The sequence below is a fragment of the Gasterosteus aculeatus genome, chromosome 16 (genome assembly GCF_964276395.1).
Source record: "Gasterosteus aculeatus chromosome 16, fGasAcu3.hap1.1, whole genome shotgun sequence".
NCBI classification, from domain to species: domain Eukaryota; kingdom Metazoa; phylum Chordata; class Actinopteri; order Perciformes; family Gasterosteidae; genus Gasterosteus; species Gasterosteus aculeatus.
The window spans coordinates 10,022,532-10,048,186 of record NC_135704.1 but is presented as its reverse complement, the minus strand read 5'-3'; the positions used below and the strand labels follow the sequence as shown (position 1 = coordinate 10,048,186).

At 47.8% G+C, this 25,655-nt stretch overlaps 1 protein-coding gene across 4 annotated transcripts in view; it reads right to left on the bottom strand.

The window, feature by feature from the left end:
• Positions 1-25,655, bottom strand: part of LOC120833909 (FERM, ARHGEF and pleckstrin domain-containing protein 1) — a 45,044-nt gene that overhangs the window by 9,408 nt on the left and 9,981 nt on the right. For all 4 annotated transcript variants that reach the window (XR_013452994.1, XM_040201543.2, XM_040201544.2 and 1 more), the window contains exons 3-14: positions 9,445-9,549; positions 9,317-9,359; positions 8,840-8,918; positions 7,817-7,914; positions 7,105-7,219; positions 5,686-5,833; positions 5,485-5,580; positions 5,242-5,405; positions 5,074-5,142; positions 4,910-4,985; positions 4,383-4,590; positions 152-339 (exon numbers count right to left, since the gene is read on the bottom strand). Coding sequence is in view for 3 of the 4 variants with exons in the window: in XM_040201543.2 (XP_040057477.2) it covers positions 152-339; positions 4,383-4,590; positions 4,910-4,985; positions 5,074-5,142; positions 5,242-5,405; positions 5,485-5,580; positions 5,686-5,833; positions 7,105-7,219; positions 7,817-7,914; positions 8,840-8,918; positions 9,317-9,359; positions 9,445-9,549 (1,389 nt within the window). In the remaining variant the exon portion in view is untranslated. The remainder of the gene's footprint in view (positions 1-151; positions 340-4,382; positions 4,591-4,909; positions 4,986-5,073; positions 5,143-5,241; positions 5,406-5,484; positions 5,581-5,685; positions 5,834-7,104; positions 7,220-7,816; positions 7,915-8,839; positions 8,919-9,316; positions 9,360-9,444; positions 9,550-25,655) is intronic.

Genomic DNA, 25,655 nt, shown 5'->3' with positions numbered 1-25,655 from the left:
AATTAACCCATTTGTTAGCGTTAGACCAACACCGCTTCATTCCCTGCGTGTTGTAATGTAGGATAGGGAACCCGGCTCCAGTGCTATATTGAGTATACGCCACCGGCTTCGTAGCAGCTTAGAAGAAAAATAGTAATCAAAAATAACCAACCTTCCTTCGAACCTCGTCCTCTTCGTCGGTGCGAACGCTGCCGGCGTGGTTCAGCAGCGGGCTGGTCAGGGGGGAAGGCGGTCGGCCGTCGGGACTGTGACCGCACGGCTCCAGTGACCTCTGACCGTTGACCATGCCGAGCGAGTGGCCAGAGGACGCAGACGGGTGAGGGCTGTTGGGCGCCACTTCTGTACGAGGGTCAGCAGCCAATGGGAGGGAAGAACATAATTAGTCAAGTCATTCAAATAGACAACAGGAAATTCCTTCTTCAAAAGATGAGTGTAGTTTGGCTCTCTGAGATTTTATATATATATATATATATATATATATATATATATATATATATATATATATGTATATATATAGATAATAGATAAACATGTCAATACCTTTTTTGGGATCATTGGCTAAACATAAAAGAAGAAACATGGACTTTTCAAAATGATTAAATCAACAAATTAAAAAAGTCAAATTCCAAAGTATTAAATTACTTTCTAGAATTCAGTTTATAGTCCAATATGGCAAACCCCTCGTGATATCATGCAGGCAAACCCAAACTGACTGAAGTATGTCCAAAAAGGTTTGTCCCCAAAAGAGGGTCTTAAAAAAAAAACTGCCCTTGAGCTCTAAAGTCCAGACATCTCCATCTTCCTGCAGCATCAATCAATACACAGGCTGAGACACGTATTAAAGGGTGATCAACAGGAGCAGCTCATTTGGGGTCATTCAATACCGACACTATTCACCGAGCTTACTTACTATTCTTCAGCTTGCCCACCTTCCTTTGCTGTCCTCTGGTGTCACGACACAAACACAGCAGCGATTACACTCACACGAACCAGCTCAACGGACCAGCGCGACCCGGGAAAGGATTAACTATGACCTCTAAGGATGCTAGCTGAGTGGAAACCACAGTGCGCGTCTACAAGATTGCTGCAAGCGAGAGCCGAAAAAAAAAGAAAAAGCCAGATATACATCTGCCAACACTATAAAACTACAGGGAGGGTGAAAAGGAAATCTAAGCACCAGACGGCGACTCACTGGGGTTTTTAAAAAGAAGATTCAGGATAAACCTTGTGTCATAAAGGTAATTTTTATTGACTCTAGAAGAACATATATACAAATTAAGTTGATATAAATTAGGAGGAAAGCAGCAATATGAGGTCAAAGCCACAGTCCTCAAGACGTTACCGAACATATGAAACAGATCTTTATAAATTATAAAATAAACAGGCTGGGACATTTCATGATTTTGTTATTGCTGTCCTGAAAGAGTTGGTAATGAAATGTCCATTCCTAAGTCCACAAATACTATTACTAGGACTATTAATTTACTCAAAATAGCAAAACTGATCTGTTCAATAACTGTATATCAACAAGCAGTTTTAGAATCCAGCAATATACTGCATGAATTTCTAGTCATCAAATGAATTCCTAAAATCTGCTTTAACATGACTATCCATCTATTTCAAGCAACTATTAATATGGTTAGCGGTGAATCTAAGAAAATCTAACAAAACGTAATTCCTACATGAACATGCCAGCAAAAACGTTTGGGTTACTTGTAATCTTTTTTATTGGAGCTATGATGGAGAGGGACGGGAAACACGGTGAGAAAGACAGCGGTAGAACATGGTCTAACTTCTGTTATGATTTAATGCTACATAAATAAATTCTATCGGGTAAGACACAGGCGATACCGATTGAGTCTTATTGTTGTCATTTCCATGTAGAATAAAAAACATTAACAATGATAGTGATGAAATATGAGATAACGATGAAATCCCACCCAAAAAACATCTGTAACTTCAATGGCTAATAAAGAAAGGGGATCTATAGATCCAAATAAACCCGCAGAATCTCATTACGCTGCAGGACGTCAATGCTAAAAAGGTTTTAGAGCACAAAAGCAAAAGCGGTCGACAGTGATGGACGACTCAGGAGACTGTTGAACCTTAACTGCCTTTCACACGTACACAATTCAGAGAAACCTGCTCCCAATTATTCTAAACGGTGGTGTCATCCTCAACCTGCTCTGCAATAATTATCCATGAGCTGGATCGTTGCAAAGAAGGCAACCCAGATATTAGTAAAGTCGCCTCTCTTCACTAAACAGATGTGGAGTGAGTAACAAAACAGGTTCACATGCAGCTGTAGGAAACAAAACAGAAAAGAATTTGACAGTTTCATGCAGACAGACAGGTGGTTGCATTGGACAAAGAAAGAAAGAACAGAAATGTGACATAAGTAGCATTGAAAGCACAAATAAACACGAGGGCAGAAAAGCAAAAGAAATCCAGAAAGGTGATCAACAGATAAAAGTGCACTGGTGATTTGCCATATTTGGAAACTAGAGTAGATTTGGTTGGAGGGCTGAGCTTGATACCAACTCACCGAGAGTGAGTGACACTCGAGAATTAGGGGGACGTCGATGGTGAGCACAAGAGCCATAAACTGTTGTGGAGTGGCTGAAAGATGTCTGCGGCCAAAACTGCTGCTTTTCTAACACGATTAGAAGGATATTCAAAAGAGGCGCTGTGAGCTTGTCTTTACTCCGGTTTTATTTCCTGCCGGCTATGTGAGAACACGAGACGTTTCTATTTCAAGTTTTAAAGAGAAGAAGGCAGTGTGAACATAAACGTTATTGAATGTCAACCAGGTGTTCGTGCTGGTGTATTAATTGGTCTGAATTCAGAAACTACATTCAGAATGTACTACTCTTATGTCAGACCAAGAGTACCAATGAATGTGTACCACAACACTGCAAAGTCTATAATGTAGAAAACATATCTATCTAATAAATAACAGAAATATCTGCAGATAATAAAAACTGATCCGGGAATTCATAAGGCATCTGAGACCCAGGAACAACTAGACCTTGTTCTAAATGCAAAATATATGTAAAGTGCAACTGTACAACGGACAGGAAATTAGCCAATAATTCCTTGAAGTCTCTGCAGCATTTAGTAACATGGCACTTGTGTTTTTATGAATGGACGTGCGAATACAGTAAAAGAACTGGGCGGTGTGTGAACCTGCTCAGTGTGCCGAACGAGAAAACCCGAAACATGTTCCTCCTGCTTGAAATCTCGCAAAGGGAAGCGACTCGCAATGAAAAAAAGAGTCTGATACTAGGTAGGTGCTTTCCGTGGAGATTTGAGTATTCCTCTGACAGAAATAATCCATCATCCACCAAACCCTGCTTTTCCCCACACCACCATGACCAATCTAAAAACCTCTAAACTCTCCTTTGGAGACGGTCGGAAGCTGTCCGTGCACTAGCAGCTGAAAATCTGTGCCCCCTCCTCATCGCTGAAGGCACAGCATCCGTCCTCCTCCTCCGCCTCCTCATCTAGCTGCAGGCTGTCAAAGGAAAACCTGTTCACGGGAATAAGGGAGGTGGAGTTGCCCTCCGCTGCACTACCGACCATCAGAGGGCTGCCGCCAGCTTCCACCTCAGACTCACTGGACTCTGAACCACTGGTGGTGGAGCAGTCGTTCATTTGAACCGGGCCCACGTGCGTGACACCAGGCTGCCCGAAGCGTTTCAGCCCCGAGCCGGCCTTGGACCGGACGCCCGCCACCGACAAACCATTAGCAGCCATGCGGCGCTCGAGAGCGGCCACGCGTTCGGCCCGAGAAAGGACGGGAAGCGATCCTTGCCCGGGGGACGGCGGCCCTTGGTTCGGGTCCGTCTCAAAGTGCTGACTCAGCTTTTGTAATCGAGGGGAGCGGCTCGGGGCCGGCGAGCACCTGCCGTCCTCGAAGCGAGGGGGGAGGGAGCCGAAGCCGTTCCGCTCGGCGTAACTGAGGCAGATCGGTTGATGATTGTCCTCGGCAGGACCGGGGACCCCACTCCTCGAACCCGCGCGCGACGCCGCGAGAGGGCTGACGCCATGCCTCTCTCTGTACTGGGCACCGAGGTCCGCCACGGCACTGCGGAAAGGAGCCTGCTCCATCTTCTGGTACGACTGCTTGAGGGACTCGTCCAGCTCAAGGCTCATGTGGAGCAGTTGCTTAGAGGAGGAAGGGGACTCCCTGTGCAGTACCTTACCAAGGAGCGGCTCCTGCACAGGCCCGTTTGTGCTCCTTGAGCCGGACCCACAGCGCAGCGCGGGCTTCTCCCTATGATTCAACCTCATGGTCTGGTTATATTCACTACAAACAGCACCGCGGTCAGTGAAAGGGGCGGAAGAGCAGCTGCCTTTAGCAGCAGCCTGAAATGCTGGACCTGTACTCTGACGTTCCGGGTGGGTCGGCGGCGTCGAGCCTCTCGTCTCCTCGGCCATAGACACGGGCCCCGCTCTGTCCTCGCGGCCGTTCCTCTGGTGAGACGGACTGGTCGTCCTCGAGGCAGAGGTGTCTTCTGCACTCACCAACACAGACTCCTTCCACTGACGGCGAGGAGGAGAGTCCGCTCCGTCCTCGGGAGACTCACCCTGAAAGAAAGAGACAGATAGTCTCATTAATTAATCACTGTGTTTAATTTGATTGTGAATAGTAATGCTGTTTACAACAAATTCTATCCGACTTTAAATCAGCCTGGAAAGTGTTTGGCCACATGTAGGATTATTTCCCACAGAATACAGCTTCCCTAATGTGCAACCTCTAGCTTCTGTGTGTGTCAAGGAGAGACGATGTCTAATGCCGTTCAGTGCCATTGGGGTTTTTTTTATGACCATAATGAGATCCTTAATATGACAAACTACCCGGACAACGGTCTGCCGCAAATGCACGTAAAGTCACTTAGTCACTCACTTCTGTTGGCACGTCCTGCGGGCGCGGACAAGGCAGCGGCGACAGGCGGACGTTGTGTTGGACCCGGCTGTGTTTTCTGGGAGACGGGAGGTCGAAGGTCAACGTTAAAATCTCTGAGCACCCCAGGACTAGACCAAATGTGTTAAAAATGTCACAGCCTTTACCTTTCAAACGGGATCTTTTTAAACTCAGACTCCCTCACGTAATCGATCACCTGCTTCTGTGTGCGACCGCTGTGGAGAACAGCGGAGAGGAGGCGATCATTCGCGGAGAGCCGTGGTAGGATGTGGAGCGACGACGACGCAAAGAGGAGCTTTATGATGCAAACCAACCTGAATCTGAAGGACGAGCCGCGTGTGAAGAGCACAGGCTTGGGCTTAGGCTTGGGTTCCTCAAAGAGGCGGAAGAAGGCGTGGTATTCGACGCAGATCTTCCAGAAGACTTTGCAGCAGTCCCTGCTGCCCATCAGAAACTCCAGAGTGCCCTGAGGTGAACTCTGGGGTACACGTAGGAACGTTACTCACACCACCAGACACTGGTGGGTTTTTGTACATCACACACTGCAATTCACTTACATTTGGATCTGGCCTCAGCTTGATGAGGAAACGTTTCCTTTTGAAGCTCAGTTTACGCACTTTTGACCAGTTGAAGGCGTTGATCTTTGAATGCCCCTGGAGGGATGAAAAAAAACCTTTACGTCAGTACCATGTAGACAAGTTGTTACACCAACCATCCTGAACACGCCACGCGTTGACCTACGAACCCGTGTGACTCACCTGAAGGACCAGGACACCGGTGTGCCCCACGGCCAGGCTTAGCCTCGTGCCCTCGCGATCCTTGGCAGGGTGGAGGCGAATCCCATACATCTCCAACCTGCGAGCCACTTCTAGTAACTGATAGTCCGATTCTGCTGGTGATTGACCTCTAGCAACACAAGATACAACATTTCAACGTTAAAGAACCATGCTGGCAAAATGTTATGTTTTCCCTTCTTCAAATAATGAAAAAAATTAATAAATGCAAATCAACAAACAATGTTGTTCACTACTAAGAGCTTTTGTAGAGCCAAAGACTGATAAAAAGGCACCCATTTGGGTCAAAAAACTTTACTAAATAAGCCACTGCTGCACGGGTGTGTTCATTACATGAACGTGGGTACGGCAGTTTATTTTTAATTAATTCTATACGCACCAGGCTGTTGTTGGAAATGCTCCCTTGAGCACCACTTATTCAGTAAACCCAAGCTGAAAACTATCCTAGACAAATGCACCATTTAATTACGTTTCCGTCACATTTGTGGTAAACAAACTTTTATTTTTATTCATGTCCAACTGGGAATTGAGAGCGGTAGAATGAGCAGAGAGTATTGAGTGCTTATTACTGGTTTAGATAGCTATTTAGAGAAATATACACATAGGTATACGAATGCAAGAAAAATATAGAATAAAAAAGACCCAGCATTCGTAAACATATGCATCAGTACTGTACTCAGTGTATTTTGAAATGGGACTATACTAAGGAGGGTGAGACAACTAAATTAAAAGAACTAATCTTACTTGCTAAATCTTTTCCTGTTTCCTGTGTGGTACTTAACAAGAGATTTAACTCTGCAAGGCACCCTGCCAAAACAACTGCAGTTACTCTTATAAAGTATAAAAAGACTGTTGGAAAGAAAGTGAAAGAGAGCAGTCAAGTCTAATTGGAGCTCCTTTCTGTTCCTCCTGCACGGCCCACTGTAACATGCAGGTGAGACAAGGAGCTCACATTCAAATCGGTGCACGGATGAAGACATTATTGAAGGGAGGGTGGTGGGAGGAGATTTTCAGAGCTGCCAATGATATACACACAGCAGCATATGGCTTTTACACCTGAGGCTGATATCTCAGCTCACACAAACGTGAGAGTAGGCCCTAGAAAGTCTGTGTTTTTACCTTTCTAACCCAGCTCAAAACAGCTGCTTGAAGATCTTTTCTAGCAGCTTGCAGCATTTTCCTAAACGTGTTAACCGTATAAGAAAACATCCCAGTGGGGAACCCACAATTTCTGAAATAACTGATCCTGTTCATGGGTGAAGAGAATAAATATTGTTCAGCCGTGATTTCAGTGATGTTTTCAATAATAAATAACTGGATCGCATAAATGCTCCATTTAAAGATGTGCGCACATTTCACACAAGTCGAGTTGCAGAAACTCACATGATTTTGGAGTGAAACTCCATGATCTTGTCAATGAGGGGTATTTGATCCGGGATGTAATTGTTGTTGAGGAGGTGTGACCGGCACTGACTCTCCTCAAAATCACCAATCTCAGCTGAAGAAAAAAAAAAAAGTTCATTTCATTGTCAAAATACCTGCTGCAAAATAATGATCTGTGCCAAATTAATATAAAAACAACATTAAAGGTGACATATCATGCTCATTTTCAGGTTTAGACATTTACATGCTTCAGCAGCTCAAAACAAATCATGTTCTCATACTGTCTTCCTCAATGTACTTCTGTCCCTGCTCATATTGGCTTGGAGAAATATGACGCTCCTTTGTAAAAGGTTCTGCAGGTCTCGGGTCATGGGGAGTATATTCTAATGAGCTGGCAGGGAGCATTTTATGCGGAGCTAAATCTGAATGGCTTGTTCATTCTGATCAGGGCAGACCATGAAAAAACGACCCGGTTGTTTTGATTCACAACTGTGCAGAGCAGATACCTTAATCTTTGTGCAATTTGTAAATGTTCTAAAGTAGTCCTGCAAGAGTATTAAAAGGTATCCATAGCAACACAGAGATAATTAATTTGTGATGGTGCAGTGTGCTGTGTGACAATGTTTGATGATAAGCTTTGGGTGGGGAAAAGAAAATCAGCATAGTGCGGCCTCTGTCGAGCAAAATGAGGACGCAGCCATGAGAAACTTACACTGGATAATATGGGAGACCATCAGTGCTGCACTGGTGTCATTGCAGGTCAGACGTCCACAGGAAACATCCTGTTTGATCTGGAGTGCAAACAGATACCTGGATCCAAAAAACAAGAAGTGTTCACAGATTCAATAGAGGAGTGTTGGTTGCTTCCAGTGCTGCAGACAGATCAAATGAAAGTCATTTCATTTTACTAAGTTTAATTAAAACGCCGTGCACCGAAGAATTCTAACAGGACGTCCAGCGTAGTTGCTTTAACGGAATTAAATTTCAGATTTAATCTACACTGGTTCTTTTCAATTCACACAATGGTGCACATTTCAGGTTCACACTAATTAATCTATATTATTATAAGTCTATATTTGCTGACTTAGTTACAGTGCTGCTCGTCTTGCATGCAAACCAGAGCAATATGGTCTTAATAGAAAGGTGTACCAATGAGGTTAAATAATAAGTCAGTAATTGGGTATTAGTTTGAAATAGAAAATAATCATTGCCCACCCAAAAACCCAAGGTCCACGGATAACGAATATGTTATCAGTGGACATGGCGAAACTGGGATTGCAAATCCATAGTGCTGCTCCCTGAACACATGCTGGAGGAGTGTCTGCTTCAGCAGGAAAAAACATTTGAAGCATGATTATCTTAAGGTTTTAACCAAGCTTAACACTAAGTAGGTCTGTCAGAGGGGCATTACTGTCTCTATGCCCATTATTTATCAACTCTAACTGAAAACACACAAGTCACAAGTCGGCTCCACGCCGACGGAACAGAAACCAGAAAATCATCAGCTCCACGCTGTTCTCCAGAGGGCTTAAACTAGAAACACGGCAGTCATGACAGAATACAAAGCCGAGGGAGGCACAAATCATCTGCAAAGTAACTGAGGGAAATCCTCAGTTATGTTTCTACGATCACTTCCAGTCCCAACTGAAGTTTTTCACATCAAATAAAGACACATTTGAAAGGCCACTCCAGGATTAAACACACATGGATATAAAAAATGATGAGAAAAGCTCACCTAGTTAGCTCCTCCAGTAGCTGAGCATGGTCCGGAGGAAAGAACTTCACAGCAAACGTAAGGATCGTCTGCTTCGGTCCTGTGTAGCAATGAGGAGTTTTGCAGTAATACAAAATACATTTAGTTGCCAGTTTATTGCACCTGGACAAAAGAAATGCAGTCCACCAAAATCAACATGAAATTGAATCAACATCTTTCTAAAAGAAGACTAAACAAAAACGGCACATAATAACCTCCAGGGAGGTGGGATCCATAACTGTTGCAATAGATGGCAATTTATTTAGCGAGGTGTAGTTAGAACCCGACCACTGAATGTAGGCCTCCCAGTGGACTTTGCTCAGTTGCATAAAATACAAAACGGGTTCACATTGATCTGCATTGTTGCTCTGATGAACTGATTTAACGGCTATTTTCTACAGATAAAAACGAAGAAGAAATGTGTGCCTTGCAAAAAATAAACCATTTGGAAACGCTTACGTCGGAGCTGCTTCATAATGGGCTTCACGTGGTCCAACCAAACCTGTGTGGGGAAAAAAGATGACTAAGTAGCTGGTTATGAGCGGTGACAGTTCTGATGTATTACCTCCATATCCATCCTTACTCACCATCATCTTTTGACGGTTCTGAAACTCCAAGCCGAAGTAGTCACCTTCGACGAGGTTCATGTGGGAGCACACCATGTCTAAAAGCACCTTGCCTGAGGCTTTTTGCTGTGGAACAGAAAGTAAGAAGATACGTTAAACTCGTGTCCTCAGCTCCAGCTCCAGTGACAAGTGAAGTTCGATACTCTGATTTAAACGAGGGAAACCAGACTTCAGGAAAGCCCAGTGATAACAATTTGACACAAGGGAGTTGTGAGATACAAACTGTCAAAGCCTGTGGAATGAAATGGTCACTGAAATAGATGATGGCTTTCCTCCATCCTGGAATTAAACAACGCAGCAGGCGACAAAAAGCTGCAGCTGGAGCGGGTTGGATCCTTTGATCGGTGTTTTCCGTGTCATTGCGCTCATCGATGATGGACCAGCAGCCTTTCCGGCAAATACAGTATTAGGACGAGATAAAAGGTTCTCCCTGAGCCTCTCTGGCCTCCTACACCCGACATGCAGTACATTCTGACTTAGACGCCCACTTTCTGACAAATGCTTGTAATGGGATAACACCAGAACCTCAGAAAGCCACCACAACGCTTGAGCCAGCAGGTTGCCAAGGAAGGTCAAATAAATGTCAGGAATTTCCACTAAAACATCGTCTTGTGTCGCAGGCGGTCCGAGGAGACACAGAGCTCTGTCCTCCAACAAGGGTATTTCTGCATGGCCGCTTCCTCGTGACTGGTTTGCACCAGTGTGCAGTGAATCCCAGCTACTGAATGTGTTTATGGTAGCAGTTCCCCTGGCTTGAATATCCACAGCTGCTGTCGAGTGTGTGTTTCAAGCGGTTTCTCCTCTACCTCTTTGGACAAAATAAGAGTTTCCTTCATAAAGCAGAACAGCGTTGGAATCCTCTCTTCATCCGACAGTAAAGTGAGTTGCCTGTGTGTAAATCTGTGTAGTATTTCAAAAGGCAAATGACACTGAGTTCTTAAGAATGCTTTGGGAAAAAAGAAAGTAAAGCTCTACAAGCTTAGTGAGAGGGTTTACACTTCGCCAACTGAATCCGTAATCTTCCTCAAACATGCCCCCCCCCCCCGTCACCACTCTCTCCCTCTCCGGGCAGCCCCATGCAGTGCAGAGGGCAATCCCAACACCACAAACACGCTGTTCCCATATGGTGATGCCGCTGATGAGGGAAGCCACGATAAGGCTGGAGGAAAAGAGGCCGTCAGCCAAAACCCTCCCGCCACACACACGCACGCACACACGCCGGATTCAATTCGGTTTTCTGCACAGATCTTGACAAATGTGCTCGTTGAAGACTGCAGGAACAAGACCAGCAGAAGAAACTGAGCTGAACGCAGTGAAGGCTGAAGAGTGTTTCTCACTGGGACACTCTCATTTCCAGCATTATAAGTCAGCAGACAGCGTAGAATGACCACGAGCCGAGCAGAGGAGGGTGAGGCGCAGGCTGATTGGAGCCGGGGAGGGCTTGATTAAATGCAGCTGTTGAACACTGGAGTTATAGTCCTGCTGGACTAAAAAATCGTAAAAATAGCAAAAGACACAAAAGCAGATGGTTTGACTTGTGATAGAAAGAAAAGCACAAGTGTCTCAGTAAATCATGACACCGCCTGCTGTACCAGGAGCCGGAAACTGAAGCTCATTTTACTATTCATGCATAGTGGCATCTATGTAGCCGTAAACTATTAACAAATTAGATATCACATAGTAGTCCATGTTATTGACAGCTGGGAACGGCTGCCACATGTGACAATGCAAAGGGTCCAAAGCCCGGTTGGCGGATGTGTGAGCGCCTGTGTGAAAAGCGAACGTCTGCAGGCGAACCAGCTCAAAATGCGCTCAAATGTCAACACGCTAACGTGTAGCATTCAGTAGTCTCGTGTTAGCATGCTACGCAACGGTCATGCAGAGCCTAGACGATTGATTTAATAAATCCCTCCTCTCTCTCCCTACATATGTAATGCAGGGTTCCCCCCACCAGAAAGGTTAGAGTCTTAAAAAGTCTCTCACCTCTCTGGTCATGCTCAGCGGATGACATTTCTTTCATCATCCGCAATGCCACGAAAATGTCTCCAATACCCCTTTTTATTACCTCCATCTATTAAAGCACCGTAGCTAGTTTACTCGGATGCAGCCGATTCCCGAGTGAGACGTTGCACCCCCCGATTCAGCGGCCTCGGCCCCTGGCCGGGGGCCGTCTGTCGAGGTTGGTTAGGTCTGACCAAAGTAGCTCAAGGGATGCTACTACTGCACTACATGTGTACGAACACTAACACGCCATCGACCTCCGCATGCTCCGACTGACACAGGGAGGCTAAATAAAGATGACAGCGTTGTCTACGCAGACGTCCACTTGGGTTTCACTTCGGGGTAGAACAGATGCACCCCCCCCCCCCCCCCCCTCCCCTGCCCACTTACCCCCCTGAATCCCACCTCTTGTTAGTAAGCTCCTGTCAGCACAAAACAATCATAAAAAGGTCAGGTGTAAAGCAGCTTTGTGTAGCCTAAACACTTTTCTCCTCAAGGAGTTGTTGGTACGGTCCACTTCACTCGCAATAAGCCGGGCCGGCCAGCGCTCACCAAAGTCTGGCTGGGGGAGTGCGTTGGGTGGGTGGTGAACAGACTGCCAATGCCTTAAGGCTCCAGATAAGACAGAGAGAACAAAGGGGTTGCATGGTTGAACATGCAGAGTACAATAGAGGAGTAGTTGATCATTTTCGAGCCAAGTAGTCGGTCATTGTTGGACCCGATATCAACTGGTTTAGTATCGCCTTGTGTCTTTAGAAGGCAGGTCCAAAGGCCCCTGCTCGTTCAGTTGTATCTCGACAGACCAATGAGCCGCCATCTCGCGGCAGGAGGTTTTCAGCTGTGACATTCAGCAACATCTCCAATCGAGGTTGAAGACAAAGACGAAAGAGAATTTGATTTAAAGAGCAGGATAAGCAAATTAGGTGTGAAAAGGTCACGTTGGCAAATTCAACTACCTCCAGCGGTTAAAAATATTTTTAAAGCTATACAAAAATATTCTCGAACTGACTTCTGAGGCCTGGAAACATTTCTTCAGGGAGATTCATTACAACTTTTCTGGAACTTTTCCAAGTGAAGACGAGTGAAAACGAAAATCCCCAGGAGTGATTTTAGATCCTTTGAAGAAAACCACTGATAACGCTGCCCAAGGCCGAGCTGAGATCACAGAACATCTCACAGCAAAAGGCAAATACATTCCCACACCAAAATATTCTCGTGCGGTTGTTGAAAACGTATGTGCACACCGCCTGCACGAGTCTGTTAATAAAGCACAAACTGCGATCATGACTCCCTGACGGCACATGCCTCGTCTTTGCGTACGCCGCGCTGCCAAGGGAAGCGCAGGACAGAGAGGTCAGCGGCAACTAAAGCTCATTGAGATTCGGGTCACGTGCCGGAGAGATTCCCAGGGTGACTCGACTTCAGCAGGGAGCTGACAAAGAGGGAAGAGAGGAGGAGGAGGAGGAGGAGGGCAAACCCGCTGATAAGCCTGTGAAATTACCTGCGTGTACGGACGTGTGACCACGCAAACTGTGGAACTGGCGCTTTCGTAATATGGAAAGCTTTAACACAATTATACCTAAACTAAAATATGATGTCATAGTCAGCAAAAGAACATTCAAAGCCAGCGTAACATGGACATGTAATTCTGTTATAGGCTTTTCCACAAAATACAAATAAGAATCTTCCTACTGCATATGAAAAATCTCAACAAAAAAAAAAAAAAAAGTGATGATTGGGCTGCCGCAGCTGTCGGAATAATTCTGTCACAGTAGGCCGGCCTCCGGGCCCCAGAGGACAACCATGAAAATAACGTCCCTGAGATTGAATGGAGGGAGCCCCCCCCCCCCCCCCCTTCGCCTGCCTGACCTCGGCAGAGCTCGCCTTGGCTGCTAGAAAACATATTGATTCTGCATAAAGAATAATTAAGCGCCCTGTCGTGATCGTTGTGCGGCTGAATAACTAGCGGCACATCGCTGCAGGCGAGGACCTCCTGCTGTTAGTCAGAGCGCCATCAGTCACATCTTACGGGGGGGGGGCTTTGCATCGTTAATGCTGAGCGCAAACGAGCAGCATCAAAGGTTCAACCCAACATAATAGCAATATTTTGCTGTGTTTGCAAATATTAAGTCACTGTATTGTGTTAAACAAACTATTCTATCTGAAGTTCTATCATGCCATAGCACTCCAAACACGGAGTGACATTAAAATGAGGGCGAGCGGAGGGTTTCCAACAGCTGGGATTACCCCCCAAAAAAAGACTGGCCTCTTTTTCCTTCATCTGCCTGAATCTTTTTCGGGGAGCTTCAAATTCTGCACCCATGCTGGTTATTCTCAGCTACCTCTCCCTCCCAGAGCAGGGATTACTGTCACTGCTTCAGGGGGACGGGGGGGAGGAGGAGGGTTACGTCACTTCACATTTAGCCAGAAAGTCCACATTTTGTTTCACGAGAAAAAAGCAGACCGAAGAACCGAACAACACATTTTAAGCGGCTAATATTATCATAGTCATTCAAGAATAATCGACTTGGAAAGACTTTTGTTCAAAGAGCTGTTAATATTCACACTAAAAAAAAAGAATCACCCCGCACCAGTTTCAAGTTGTAAGGAAATACATGCGTACAGAAAACATGTTTCCTATCCAGTTGAGACAAAAGCCTTTAGGTTGTTTTCTGCTCGCCAAACTGTAAATTAAAATATAGAAAAATGTATTTTACATTTTACTATAGATTTTAATAAAAAATATTGTCAGACTACTGATTATGTATTAGGCTACCTGACAATTTATTTATTTATTTATATTAGGCATATTGCAAAATAAATCTGTGGCAAAGTTTTAGTGCGGTGAAACCTGCACCACCTACTGAATGAAGAGACAGCTGTGAACGCTGTACAGCACTGCAACTGTGGAAGCGAGGCAATCAATAGGTTAATTAAGAGATTAATTGAGTGTAACTGTGAGCGACAACTCCCACAACTCGGGGCCAATAGAGACAAGGCTTTCATGTATATTCTGAATACACATGTCAAAGACATTCTTTACAATTTGAAGTCTTGCTTCAACCTCGGTCAGGACAGATGGTGGTAATAAAAAAAACAAAAACACCAGAGAGCCGAATCAAAGAGATGATCAAGTCAATAGATAGCAGGTTGAAGATTACACCTCACACATGGATGAATGAGCAAAACTCAAAAACACAGAAAGTATTTCATAATGGCACCAAGTCCTCATCAGCCCCTCTAATTAACAAACAGGAAAAACTGCAACCCTGAAAAGTCTCATCCAATCCACAATCTGTCACGGCCCGCTGAGCCGAAGCACACACCAACCGGGGCTCCGGTTTCACGCACCTATTCCCAGTAAGCCAAGCCACTACACACCAGTATCATTTACGTCCCCGCTGAGCGAGACTGTCACGCCCTAATTGTGTTCACCCGTTTTCACCTGTTTTTCCCTTGTCTCCTCCCACACCAGGTGTTCCCTGTTTGTCAATTATCCCTTGGGCATATAACCTGTGTCTTCTCCCTGTTCTTGTTGCCAGTTCGTCTTGTGTGTTTCACCAGGTCTTACCAGCGTTATATCCCAGTAGTTTCCAGTAGTTTCCAGTCAATTCTTGAGATCCCCCGTGTACTGACCCCTGCCTGCCTCCGACAACGACACTGCCTGCCACCTCTGAACCCCTGATCTCCCGTGCACCGAACTCCTGCCTGCCTCCGACAACGACACTGCCTGCCCGAATTCCTCTTCATTAAAACCCTTATTCCCCATATCTGCGTTTGGGTCTCTGTCTGAGTTGTGATAGTACGAACTGGCCATGACAGACCCAGCAGAACCTGACTCCCTCCGGAATGCCGTCGCTCTTCAGGGAGTTGCTATAGGAAGGCACGAAGACATCCTACAACGGGTCATGGAGGGACTTCAAAGCCTCTCTGACCACCACGATCGGACATATCAATCCCTGATGGAGCAGTTTCGTGGGATGTCTATGGGACAGTCAACTACAGCGGGGCTGACACCTGCCCCAGACCAAGGTGGCCTCGCAGCAAGTGCGGCCTTGCCGGTAACCAACACGGCCCCTCGGGAACCCAACTTACCACCTCCTGAGCGCTATTCTGGAGACCCGAGAACCTGTCGTTCATTCCTCTCCAAGTGTTCCCTGATCTTCGAGCTACAACCATCCTCGTTTCAATCGGAGCGTTCCAAGGTAGCGTACATCGTTTCGCTTATGTCCGGGAGGGCAGGAACTTGGGCTACGGCAGTGTGGGAACAGCAAACACCCATCTGCTCCAGTCTGGCTGCCTTTATGGCCGAAATTAAGAAGGTTTTTGAGTCACCGGTGTCGGGGAGGGAAGCAGCGCGTAAACTCCTGCGACTCCGACAGGGCTCTCGCAGCGTGTCAGACTACGCGGTGGACTTCCGCACTCTGGCTGCGGATAGTTCATGGAATTCCGACTCTCTCTTCGACGCTTTCCTTAATGGGCTGTCCGACATTATCAAGGATGAGCTAGCAGCACGAGAGCTGCCCCCTGATCTCGACTCCCTCGTGAACCTTTCTATGCGGATAGATAGCCGGCTGCGGGATAGAAACCGGGAGAGACAATCAGCCCCCCCTAACCCCCCACAAACTGTAAGTATCCGGCTCTCCAACCAAAGAGACACTAGGGGCTCAGCAGAGTCTTTCCGTAATTATCCGAGGCCTCACGAAGTCGATAGACCAGAGCCCATGGACCTCGGAAGGGCGAGAATAAGCCCTGCTGAGCGGGAGAGGCGATTTAGCAGCCGCAGCTGTTTGTACTGTGGCACTTCCGGCCATTACATCTCCACCTGCCCACTAAAAGAGCAGGCTCATCAGTAGGGGCGGGTATGCTGGTGGGCCAAACAGAGACTCCCTGGACTCATACTACCCGTGCCCCGCTGCATGCAATTCTTTTGTGGGGGGCCCAATCCAACACCATCAGAGTGCTCATTGACTCGGGGGCTGACGAGAGCTTCATTGACTCCGCCCTGGTCCAGCAACTGGGCATCTCGACCCAACGCCTCTCCACTCCTATAGAGGCTCGAGCCTTGGACGGCCGGCCCCTTGGCAAGGTGACGCTCTGTACCGTTCCAGTGGTTCTACGCATCTCTGGCAATCATAGCGAGCCCGTCAGGTTTTTACTTATAAGTTCTCCTCACGTGCCTGTGGTTCTGGGCCATTCCTGGCTTCAAAAGCATAACCCCCTCATTGATTGGACAACGGGCTCCATAAAGGGCTGGAGCCCATTCTGCCACGCCCACTGCTTGGGGGCTGCACAACACTCCTCGCCTTCCCCCAACCCGGCATCGGGGGACCCCCCTGACTTGTCCTCCGTTCCGGCCGAATACCAGGACCTGTGGGAAGTCTTCAGCAAGTCCCGGGCGACATCTTTGCCCCCGCACCGCCCCTATGATTGCGCCATCGACCTATTTCCTGGCACTTCCCCCCCTAGAGGGCGTCTCTACTCCCTGTCTGGTCCGGAGACCAAGGCCATGGAGGCCTATGTGGAGAGCTCTCTAGCGGCAGGAATTATCCGCCCGTCGTCATCCTCTGCGGGGGCGGGATTCTTCTTTGTGGACAAGAAGGATAAATCCCTACGCCCCTGCATTGATTACAGGGGCCTTAATGACATCACCATCAAAAACCGCTATCCGCTTCCCCTCATCTCCTCAGCCTTCGAGCTCCTTCAGGGGGCGACGGTCTTCTCCAAACTGGACCTGCGAAATGCCTACCATCTGGTTCGGATCCGGGAAGGGGACGAGTGGAAGACGGCTTTCAACACCGCTAACGGCCACTATGAATATCTAGTGATGCCCTTCGGTCTGACCAACGCCCCTGCAGTGTTCCAGGCACTGGTCAATGACGTATTCCGGGACATGCTGAACCGGTGCGTCTTTGTGTACCTGGATGACATCCTGGTATTCTCCCGTTCTGCCCAGGAGCATGTTGCTCACGTCCGCCAGGTGCTCCAGCGCCTCCTAGAGAACCAGCTGTTCGTCAAGGCGGAGAAGTGTGAATTCCACCGCTCCACTATCTCGTTCCTGGGATACATCATTGCAGCTGGGAGCATCCGGATGGATCCCTGCAAGGTGAAGGCGGTGGAGGAGTGGCCACAACCGCACTCCCGGGTTCAGCTCCAGAGGTTCCTGGGATTCGCAAACTTTTATCGTCGCTTCATCCGGGGCTACAGCACCTTGGCAGCTCCCCTCACCGCTCTCACCTCTACCAAGGTCCGCTTTCGCTGGTCTCCTGAAGCGGCTCGTGCTTTTGCAGATCTCAAGCAGCGCTTCACCACGGCCCCCATCCTCATCCAACCCGACCCCTCTCGCCAGTTTGTGGTGGAAACGGACGCCTCGGAAGTGGGCGTGGGAGCCATTCTGTCCCAGCGCTCAGCCCTCGACCAGAAACTGCATCCCTGTGCCTTTCTCTCCCACAGACTCAGTCCAGCGGAAAGGAACTATGACGTCGGCAACAGGGAGTTGTTGGCCGTCAAAATGGCGTTGGAGGAATGGAGGCACTGGTTAGAAGGCTCGGAGCTGCCGTTTTTGGTTTGGACCGACCATAAGAACCTTGAGTACCTTCGCAACGCTAAAAGACTCAACTCCAGGCAGGCCAGGTGGGCTCTGCTATTCAGCCGTTTTAATTTTCTTCTTTCGTATCGCCCTGGCTCCAAGAACGTGAAGCCGGATGCCCTGTCTCGAGTCTTCAGCCCTGCTACCACCCCTCCGGATCCCGGGCCCATCCTTCCCACTTCCTGCCTGGCTACATCCCTGGTCTGGGAAATAGAAGCGGAGGTCCGCAAGGCACAGCGGTCAAGCCAGGTCCCTAGGAATGTTCCTACAGGCTGCCTGTTTGTTCCGGACCCCATGCGGTCTCAAGTTCTGAAGTGGGGCCATTCATCCAACCTCTCGTGTCATCCCGGGGCTCGCCGGACCCTTGCTTTCATCCGTAGGCGGTTTTGGTGGCCCACCATGGGGGTGGACGTGCCCTCTTATGTCTCCGCCTGCACGGTGTGTGCACAAAGTAAGACCTCGCGGCAAGCTCCGGCCGGCCTCCTTCAACCGTTGCCTACGCCACGCCGCCCGTGGTCCCACCTGTCACTGGACTTTGTGACCGGTCTTCCTCCTTCCGATGGCAACACTGTCATCCTCACTGTCGTGGACCGGTTTTCCAAGGCAGCCCACTTTATCCCCTTACCCAAGCTCCCCTCTGCCAAGGAGACGGCCCAACTCATGATACAACACGTCTTCCGGATCCATGGACTTCCCACTGACATGGTGTCGGATCGGGGTCCCCAGTTCGCATCCCAGTTCTGGAAGGCGTTCTGCGCCCTCATCGGGTCGTCAGCCAGCCTGTCCTCCGGATTCCACCCAGAGTCTAATGGTCAGTCGGAGCGGGCCAACCAGGACCTGGAGACTACCCTGCGGTGCCTTGTATCTTCCAATCCCACCACTTGGAGTCGACAGCTGGTCTGGGCGGAATATGCCCGTAACACCCTTCCATCATCTGCTACGGGCCTCTCCCCCTTCGAGTGCTCCCTCGGCTACCAACCTCCCCTTTTTCCTGTCCAGGAAGCGGAAGTGGGGGTGCCCTCAGCCCAAATGTTCGTTCGCCGCTGTCGTCGGACTTGGAGGAGGGCCCGGATTGCTCTTCTCCGGACGGCATCCAGGTATCGCCGACAGGCAGACCGCCGTCGGACCCCTGCTCCTCGCTACCGTAAGGGGCAGAGAGTGTGGTTGTCCACTCGGGATCTGCCTCTCCGTGTGGAATCCCGGAAACTGTCTTCCCGGTTTATCGGCCCATTTACCATCTCCAGGGTCATCAGTCCTTCTGCTGTCCGTTTGGTTCTTCCTCGTACCCTTAGAGTACACCCCACCTTCCATGTCTCCCGTATTAAACCTGTGTCTCTTTGTCGCCTCCTTCCCCCCCCACCTCCTCGGCCGCCTCCCCGGATGGTTGACGGGGGCCCAGTCTATACAGTGCGGCGTCTCCTGAGGGTCCGACCGCGTGGCAGGGGTTTCCAGTACCTGGTTGACTGGGAGGGCTACGGACCGGAGGAGCGTTGCTGGGTTCCTTCCAGGGACATCTTGGACCCCTCCCTCATCGCCGACTTTCGCCGTCGCCACCCCAGTCAATCAGGTACGGCACCAGGTAGGACGCCAGGTGGCGCCCCTAGGAGGGGGGGTACTGTCACGCCCTAATTGTGTTCACCCGTTTTCACCTGTTTTTCCCTTGTCTCCTCCCACACCAGGTGTTCCCTGTTTGTCAATTATCCCTTGGGCATATAACCTGTGTCTTCTCCCTGTTCTTGTTGCCAGTTCGTCTTGTGTGTTTCACCAGGTCTTACCAGCGTTATATCCCAGTAGTTTCCAGTAGTTTCCAGTCAATTCTTGAGATCCCCCGTGTACTGACCCCTGCCTGCCTCCGACAACGACACGGCCTGCCACCTCTGTACCTCCGACGTCCTGTGTACCGAACTCCGGCCTGCCTCCGACAACGACACTGCCTGCCACCTCTGAACCCCTGATCTCCCGTGCACCGAACTCCTGCCTGCCTCCGACAACGACACTGCCTGCCCGAATTCCTCTTCATTAAAACCCTTATTCCCCATATCTGCGTTTGGGTCTCTGTCTGAGTTGTGATAGAGACGCTTCCCCCAAGATCTGAACCGCAGGTCAGTTGTGAGCCAGTAATCAGAAATGAATGCGTCAGTAGCTGTGTGGGCGCATTCTAAACCAACTGTTTCCGTATTTAGTTTCCATATTAAAACATGTAACGCTGCTGGCACTCTGAGACAATATCAGAACTAATGAATGTCAGAGCCGTTGGAACAGATGTTGGATTAGCGAGCTGGGCACAGATCAGAAATAGGCCAGGTATACTTCACATTATTTATCAGGGACAATAACAGATGGGACTCGTTCTTGTGGAAACATTAATATCCAAGGAATGTTAATTAAGTATGACTCAATGTGCCAGCCTGCCTAAATAAAAAGCAGCTTGCCATCATCGGAGCACTTGCACTCATAATCAGTATGATGCTTATGCGCTGTGTGTGTGAGCAAAGTAATACTATGGGATGTCAACAAGATTTTGTAGATCCGGTTGTGTCAAATTTAAGTCACGGTAATAATCCATCATAAACAAATGCAATGGGAACAGCTGGAACGAACTAAAGACCAAACATTGAAATCTCCTCTTGAAGAAGTACTGATACTGATACAATGCATCATTAAATTAGCTGCAAATTCAATTTCAGGCAATTGACTAAAGGGTGAATTAACAAATTGTTTTAGCATTCAAGTCTATCTACACAATGACGGATGATATTATCCACACCCACTCTTGATTAACGCTCAAACTAAAGACTTTCTCAATTATTCCTTCAATTGATTTGATCAACCACAGTTTTCTTTCCTCAGCAGGAAGGACAAAAACGATAATCATGAAACTGTGTTTTTTCTTTTCAGAGGCAATATCAGGGCAGAACAGTGCCAGTTAGAGCATGTGAGGTAGATGGGTAATTGGGAGTTTGTTTGGGGTTTAAGATTCTTTTCAGAGCTGCAGCCCCCCCCCCCCCCCGGTCTCTTGAGGGAAAGTGTTGGTTGTTAGATTCTGTCCTTCCACGCGTTCACTTCCCCATAATCTCCACCAGTAATACACAATGACAGCTGCACATGCTGCTTCACTGGTGAGGCCAATCAATTGGCCTCCTTGAGATTAGCCTTAAACTACTTATCCACCATTGCCGCAAATCCAGAGGCTCTCTGCCCTGTGATGTAGTCGAGACACTGTACCGATGATAGCGGTTATGACCCACCATCCAAAACCTTGCCAAAAATACACATATTAAAGGAATGTATTCAATGTGTTTGTGTCTAGGAATGTTGAAAGCTATCTAACCAAACAAGGTTTTTTTCTTTAGAAGATATTTGGTTAAATGCTGCAAAAACACCATCTCCAGGGCTACCCAGGGTCCAAAAAGTATTTTAATGTTTTCATAATGAACGTCCAATTATCACTTGGCCCGTGCGAAGGTGTTCTGGGATATAGGTGGTCAGAATATAGTTGACCTCAGAGCACACAGGAGCCTCAGAGCAAGGCTGCACTTCCTGGGGACAAGGATTAAGGTCAACAACTAAGAAAGCACTAAGGTTTGAAAAAGCATCCGTAATGCCGCTGCTATAACCAGAGTACGCTGGACTCAAAGTAGCTGGTTAGATTAGACCTGCAAAAATATACTGTCTGAGTGTCTCTGAGCACGTTGGATGAGACCGCAACAGACTCTAAATGAGCTGGATTTTGGGATAACACATGCGCACACACAGTGCAGAGGATTTTTTTTAAATGATAACACCAGCGTGCTATCAATGCTGCTAATACGGTTATGTTTAGCAGGTCAGATATTTACCATGGTCCCCGTTGATTAAGTACGTAGTACTACAGACATGGATTGTCAATTGGAAAATATTGCCAAATGAACGACATTTAGCTAGCTGTAGCTAACTCAGCTAGAACCTGACCAAATGGGTAATGTGCATGTGTAATATCTCAACAGGAATGAGAAAGAAGCGACATAACCCGCTTCCATCGTATATTTCAGATGCAGCAACTGTGTTACCTTGGATGGGATATTGGCCCCGGTGCATAGACTTGCATACTTGCCAATAAACAATCCAGAATCCAGGCTGTATCGGAGCCACTCTTGAGCAGTGATGAGAATATAAGCTGTGGCATCAGAACCAGTCTGAGGCTCCACCGTCACCATCCCTCTGACACATACATTCACCATAGCTTTAAACTGCCCCATGCAGCCCAGTTTAAAGCCTCAGCCCGCGGCGGGTGCATTAGCACTTGTTCTTCACAGAGTGACAAATGTGGACGCAGACCTGAGGTGAAATCTCACATGGAAGGTTGAGCACAAACACAGGCTGGCAAGCGCATGCCAGAGCAGGCGAAGGCAGCTGTTGCTCCACGTCTGCGAGCCACCAGGGCCAGCGGGAATATAGGCCTCTGTGAATGACTACAGAGTGACCACCGTTCTCCCCTGGAAGACAGAGCAAGACCAGTTACCATGGCAACATAAGGAAAATTGTGATTCCTAATCTCTGAGAAAAAAAAGAAGAAAAAGAAAGCTTACGTCCTTTTGCGGCTGGAGGAAATCATGCGGTTGGATAGTGATTAATTATGTTTATCTTAAACATTATACAGTGTAATATTGTTCCTATACTTTAAAAAAGTACAGCGGATAGCTCCATGCAATACTAAACCATGTTTTTTATAGAAGCCAAAATACATGGGGGTGTAAAAACGCCGCCCCGGTCATCAAGGCTTTTCAGGCACACCCAAAAACATGGCGATGTGCAAATTTGTGACTACCACCACTATTACTACACAACCACATACACACAAATCCAGCCCTGGATATGGGAACACTGAACTCTGGCTCTAAAGTGCCTTGGTTTAAGGGTTCTATGAGAAAGACACAACCCACTCTGACTAATTCAACAACACATGAACAATAGATGAGAGGGGAACATGAGTGTTTTTGCGAGTAAGAGGTTTAAGGCACGAGAGGTTCTCTCTGAAGGGTTTTGGGTGTGAATGCTGGCCGGGGGTTTGCCTCACAAAGTAAGATTAGCAAGCCAATGCAATGCAATGCTGGGTGCCACCGTGTCTTTCAGCCGCACAATGCTGGCTCATTTTTCAACCAGGATCTCCATGGTAACCAACAGTATGCAGGTTTGGTTTCATATTTCATTTCCACGGATCTCTTTATGCTCCGTGTGATCTGTTCTGCATCACATCATCAACTAGTGAGGGTCACGGAAATGCTTCCATAATGTCCGTCTGTTCAAAAGGAAGTCAATCGGGCAAATGCGAGTGGGGACCCATACAACATTTCTGTTTAATTTATTTAAATGAAGTACAGCCAGTAAGTCCCTGCCCACTAAGACTTGTGTATCCAGCAGAATGTTACAAGATGATTAGGCATACGATCCATTTCTGTAGAAAATACAGAATACACATGTAAACACCAAAGGAGTTCAATAAAATCCTCTTTAAATGAGCTGTAGTATGCGAATGGAACAGAAGATGTGTCAGTCGTACTCAATGTGGTCGACCCTGTAAAAGTCAACGTCTGCGGCTCAAAGGGACACAAAAGAGCGAGAATTCACGATAACAACAGCCTGCTAGAGCGAGCTACTCCGCAAGCGCTTACAATGACAGCTGACGTTGAGAGACTCCAGAGACCTTAAATGCCCAGAACAGACCGGCCCCCTTCTCCTCCCCCCACTGGTTGTGAGAAAGCAGATGATCCCTAGGACACTTCTTTTGATATCTATTAAGGGTCATTCCCACCGGGCACCCATTGACAGAGCTTTGATTCTTTTGCCGTTGGACTTCCTTGGGTCACCTCTCAATAGAGGCAGCCAGAGAAAAGCTAACTTGTTGGGATGCCCGGACTAAAGCCCAAAAGACGACCCAAACATGCCTAAAGAGAGGAGGAGAACCAAAACAGGACAGAGGAAAGCCTTTGATTTTCTACATGGTGGTAGCTTATGTAACAGTTCTATCCTATAATGATGAGGGGGGAAAGGGGGATGCCAGGTCCATCCCTATCCAGCAGGCATATGTGCAGCTGGGTCTACTGGTTTGAGATTTCAATCACTTCCTCCAACACACACACACGCACGCTCATGTCCCTCCCTTCAGTCTTCTGCTTCATTCATCCTCACTCTCCCTCCCACGCATCTCTTCCATCTACCCGGGAGAGCCCGAATTCAATTACTGCCGGGCAGCAGTGGGAGGCCAACTCAGCTGCACAGGTACAGCTGAAAGGAATTCTGATATGCAACATGTCATTCAAACGCATCACGGGGGAAGCAACTTCCCTGCAGGCAGCGCTACAGCACTGACCGAAAAACAGAGCCGGGGTGAAATGGAGCGATTCGCGTTTTAATTACCACTGAGGCATGGCAGCATATGCGGTGCAGCAGCAGCAGCACAGGGCTACATCGCTCTCAAACCGAGCACATTTCATGAGATAAGAGCAGGGAAGATGAGGCCAGAGCACCCGGAGTAAAATACGGCACGGCACGATAAGGATAATCCCATGATATCACACCGCTAGTCTGGCTTAACGTGTTAATTACCCCCCCCCCCCCCCATATGTCAATGAGGAATTCATAATTCATCGAATAGTGGCAGCGCTGCTGTGAAGCTGCTGAAGAGGGGTTCGCCCTTTATTTGAGACCAGGAGGACATCACAGAGTGTGAGCGTGGAGGCCAGCAGGAGCCGCGCTGCTGCTGGCGCTGCCGCCGCCACACCCGCGGGACGCCTACCAGCCCCGCTGCCAAGTCGCTGGGATACGGTGACACGGTTCAAGAGCTTAATGAAAGGATCAGCGCGCCGGCATGAAAGGCTGACGTTTAATGGAATTATGCACATGCATAAAAAGTCAAAGGATTCACCTTCATGTGTCGACAAAAAGATCACGTGTTACGTTTGCACTCGCCTCATCCTTTCATTGTGCGTCAAGAAAACGGTCGACTTCTCCGCCGTCTGAACCAGGCGGACACGGGGACGTCCGTCTTGGTTACCATAGGAACAGGACTCATTATAAAGGCATCCCCTTTTTACCGACGCACCTGTGCGCGGTATAGAAAGCAGCGCAGCATAATGGGGTCATACAAAGACCTGACAGCAGCGGCAGCTCTCCTCAGTCCTTCCAAGAAACAGCGTGAGTGATGCAGAGTAAATTGCTTTCTCGAAGTAGGATTGGGATGTAAATCCACAAAAGACAAGCGGATCTCACTGCATGTACTGTGCAGTCAGCCTGTCCTAGCTGGTTATTATTACACCAAAGAGCAAAACCACCAATTTGCAATCCTTATTGTGTGCTAATTACTCTCTAAAACACATGTTAATACACCTTTCCGTAAAGTAAGCCTTGTTTAGATGAAGACTTTAAATAAGTGAATGCGCTAAAATACAGTTTATCTTTATGACTCAGAGGAAAATGTTGGATTTTCTAGCATTCTCACATTAGTATTGCTAACCAACATTGCTCCTCTTCCGTGTCCCTCGTCGCTCATGACCCAATTACATTTTGGGATGCGAGGGAGGAAGATGGCGCGTGGGAAAACAGC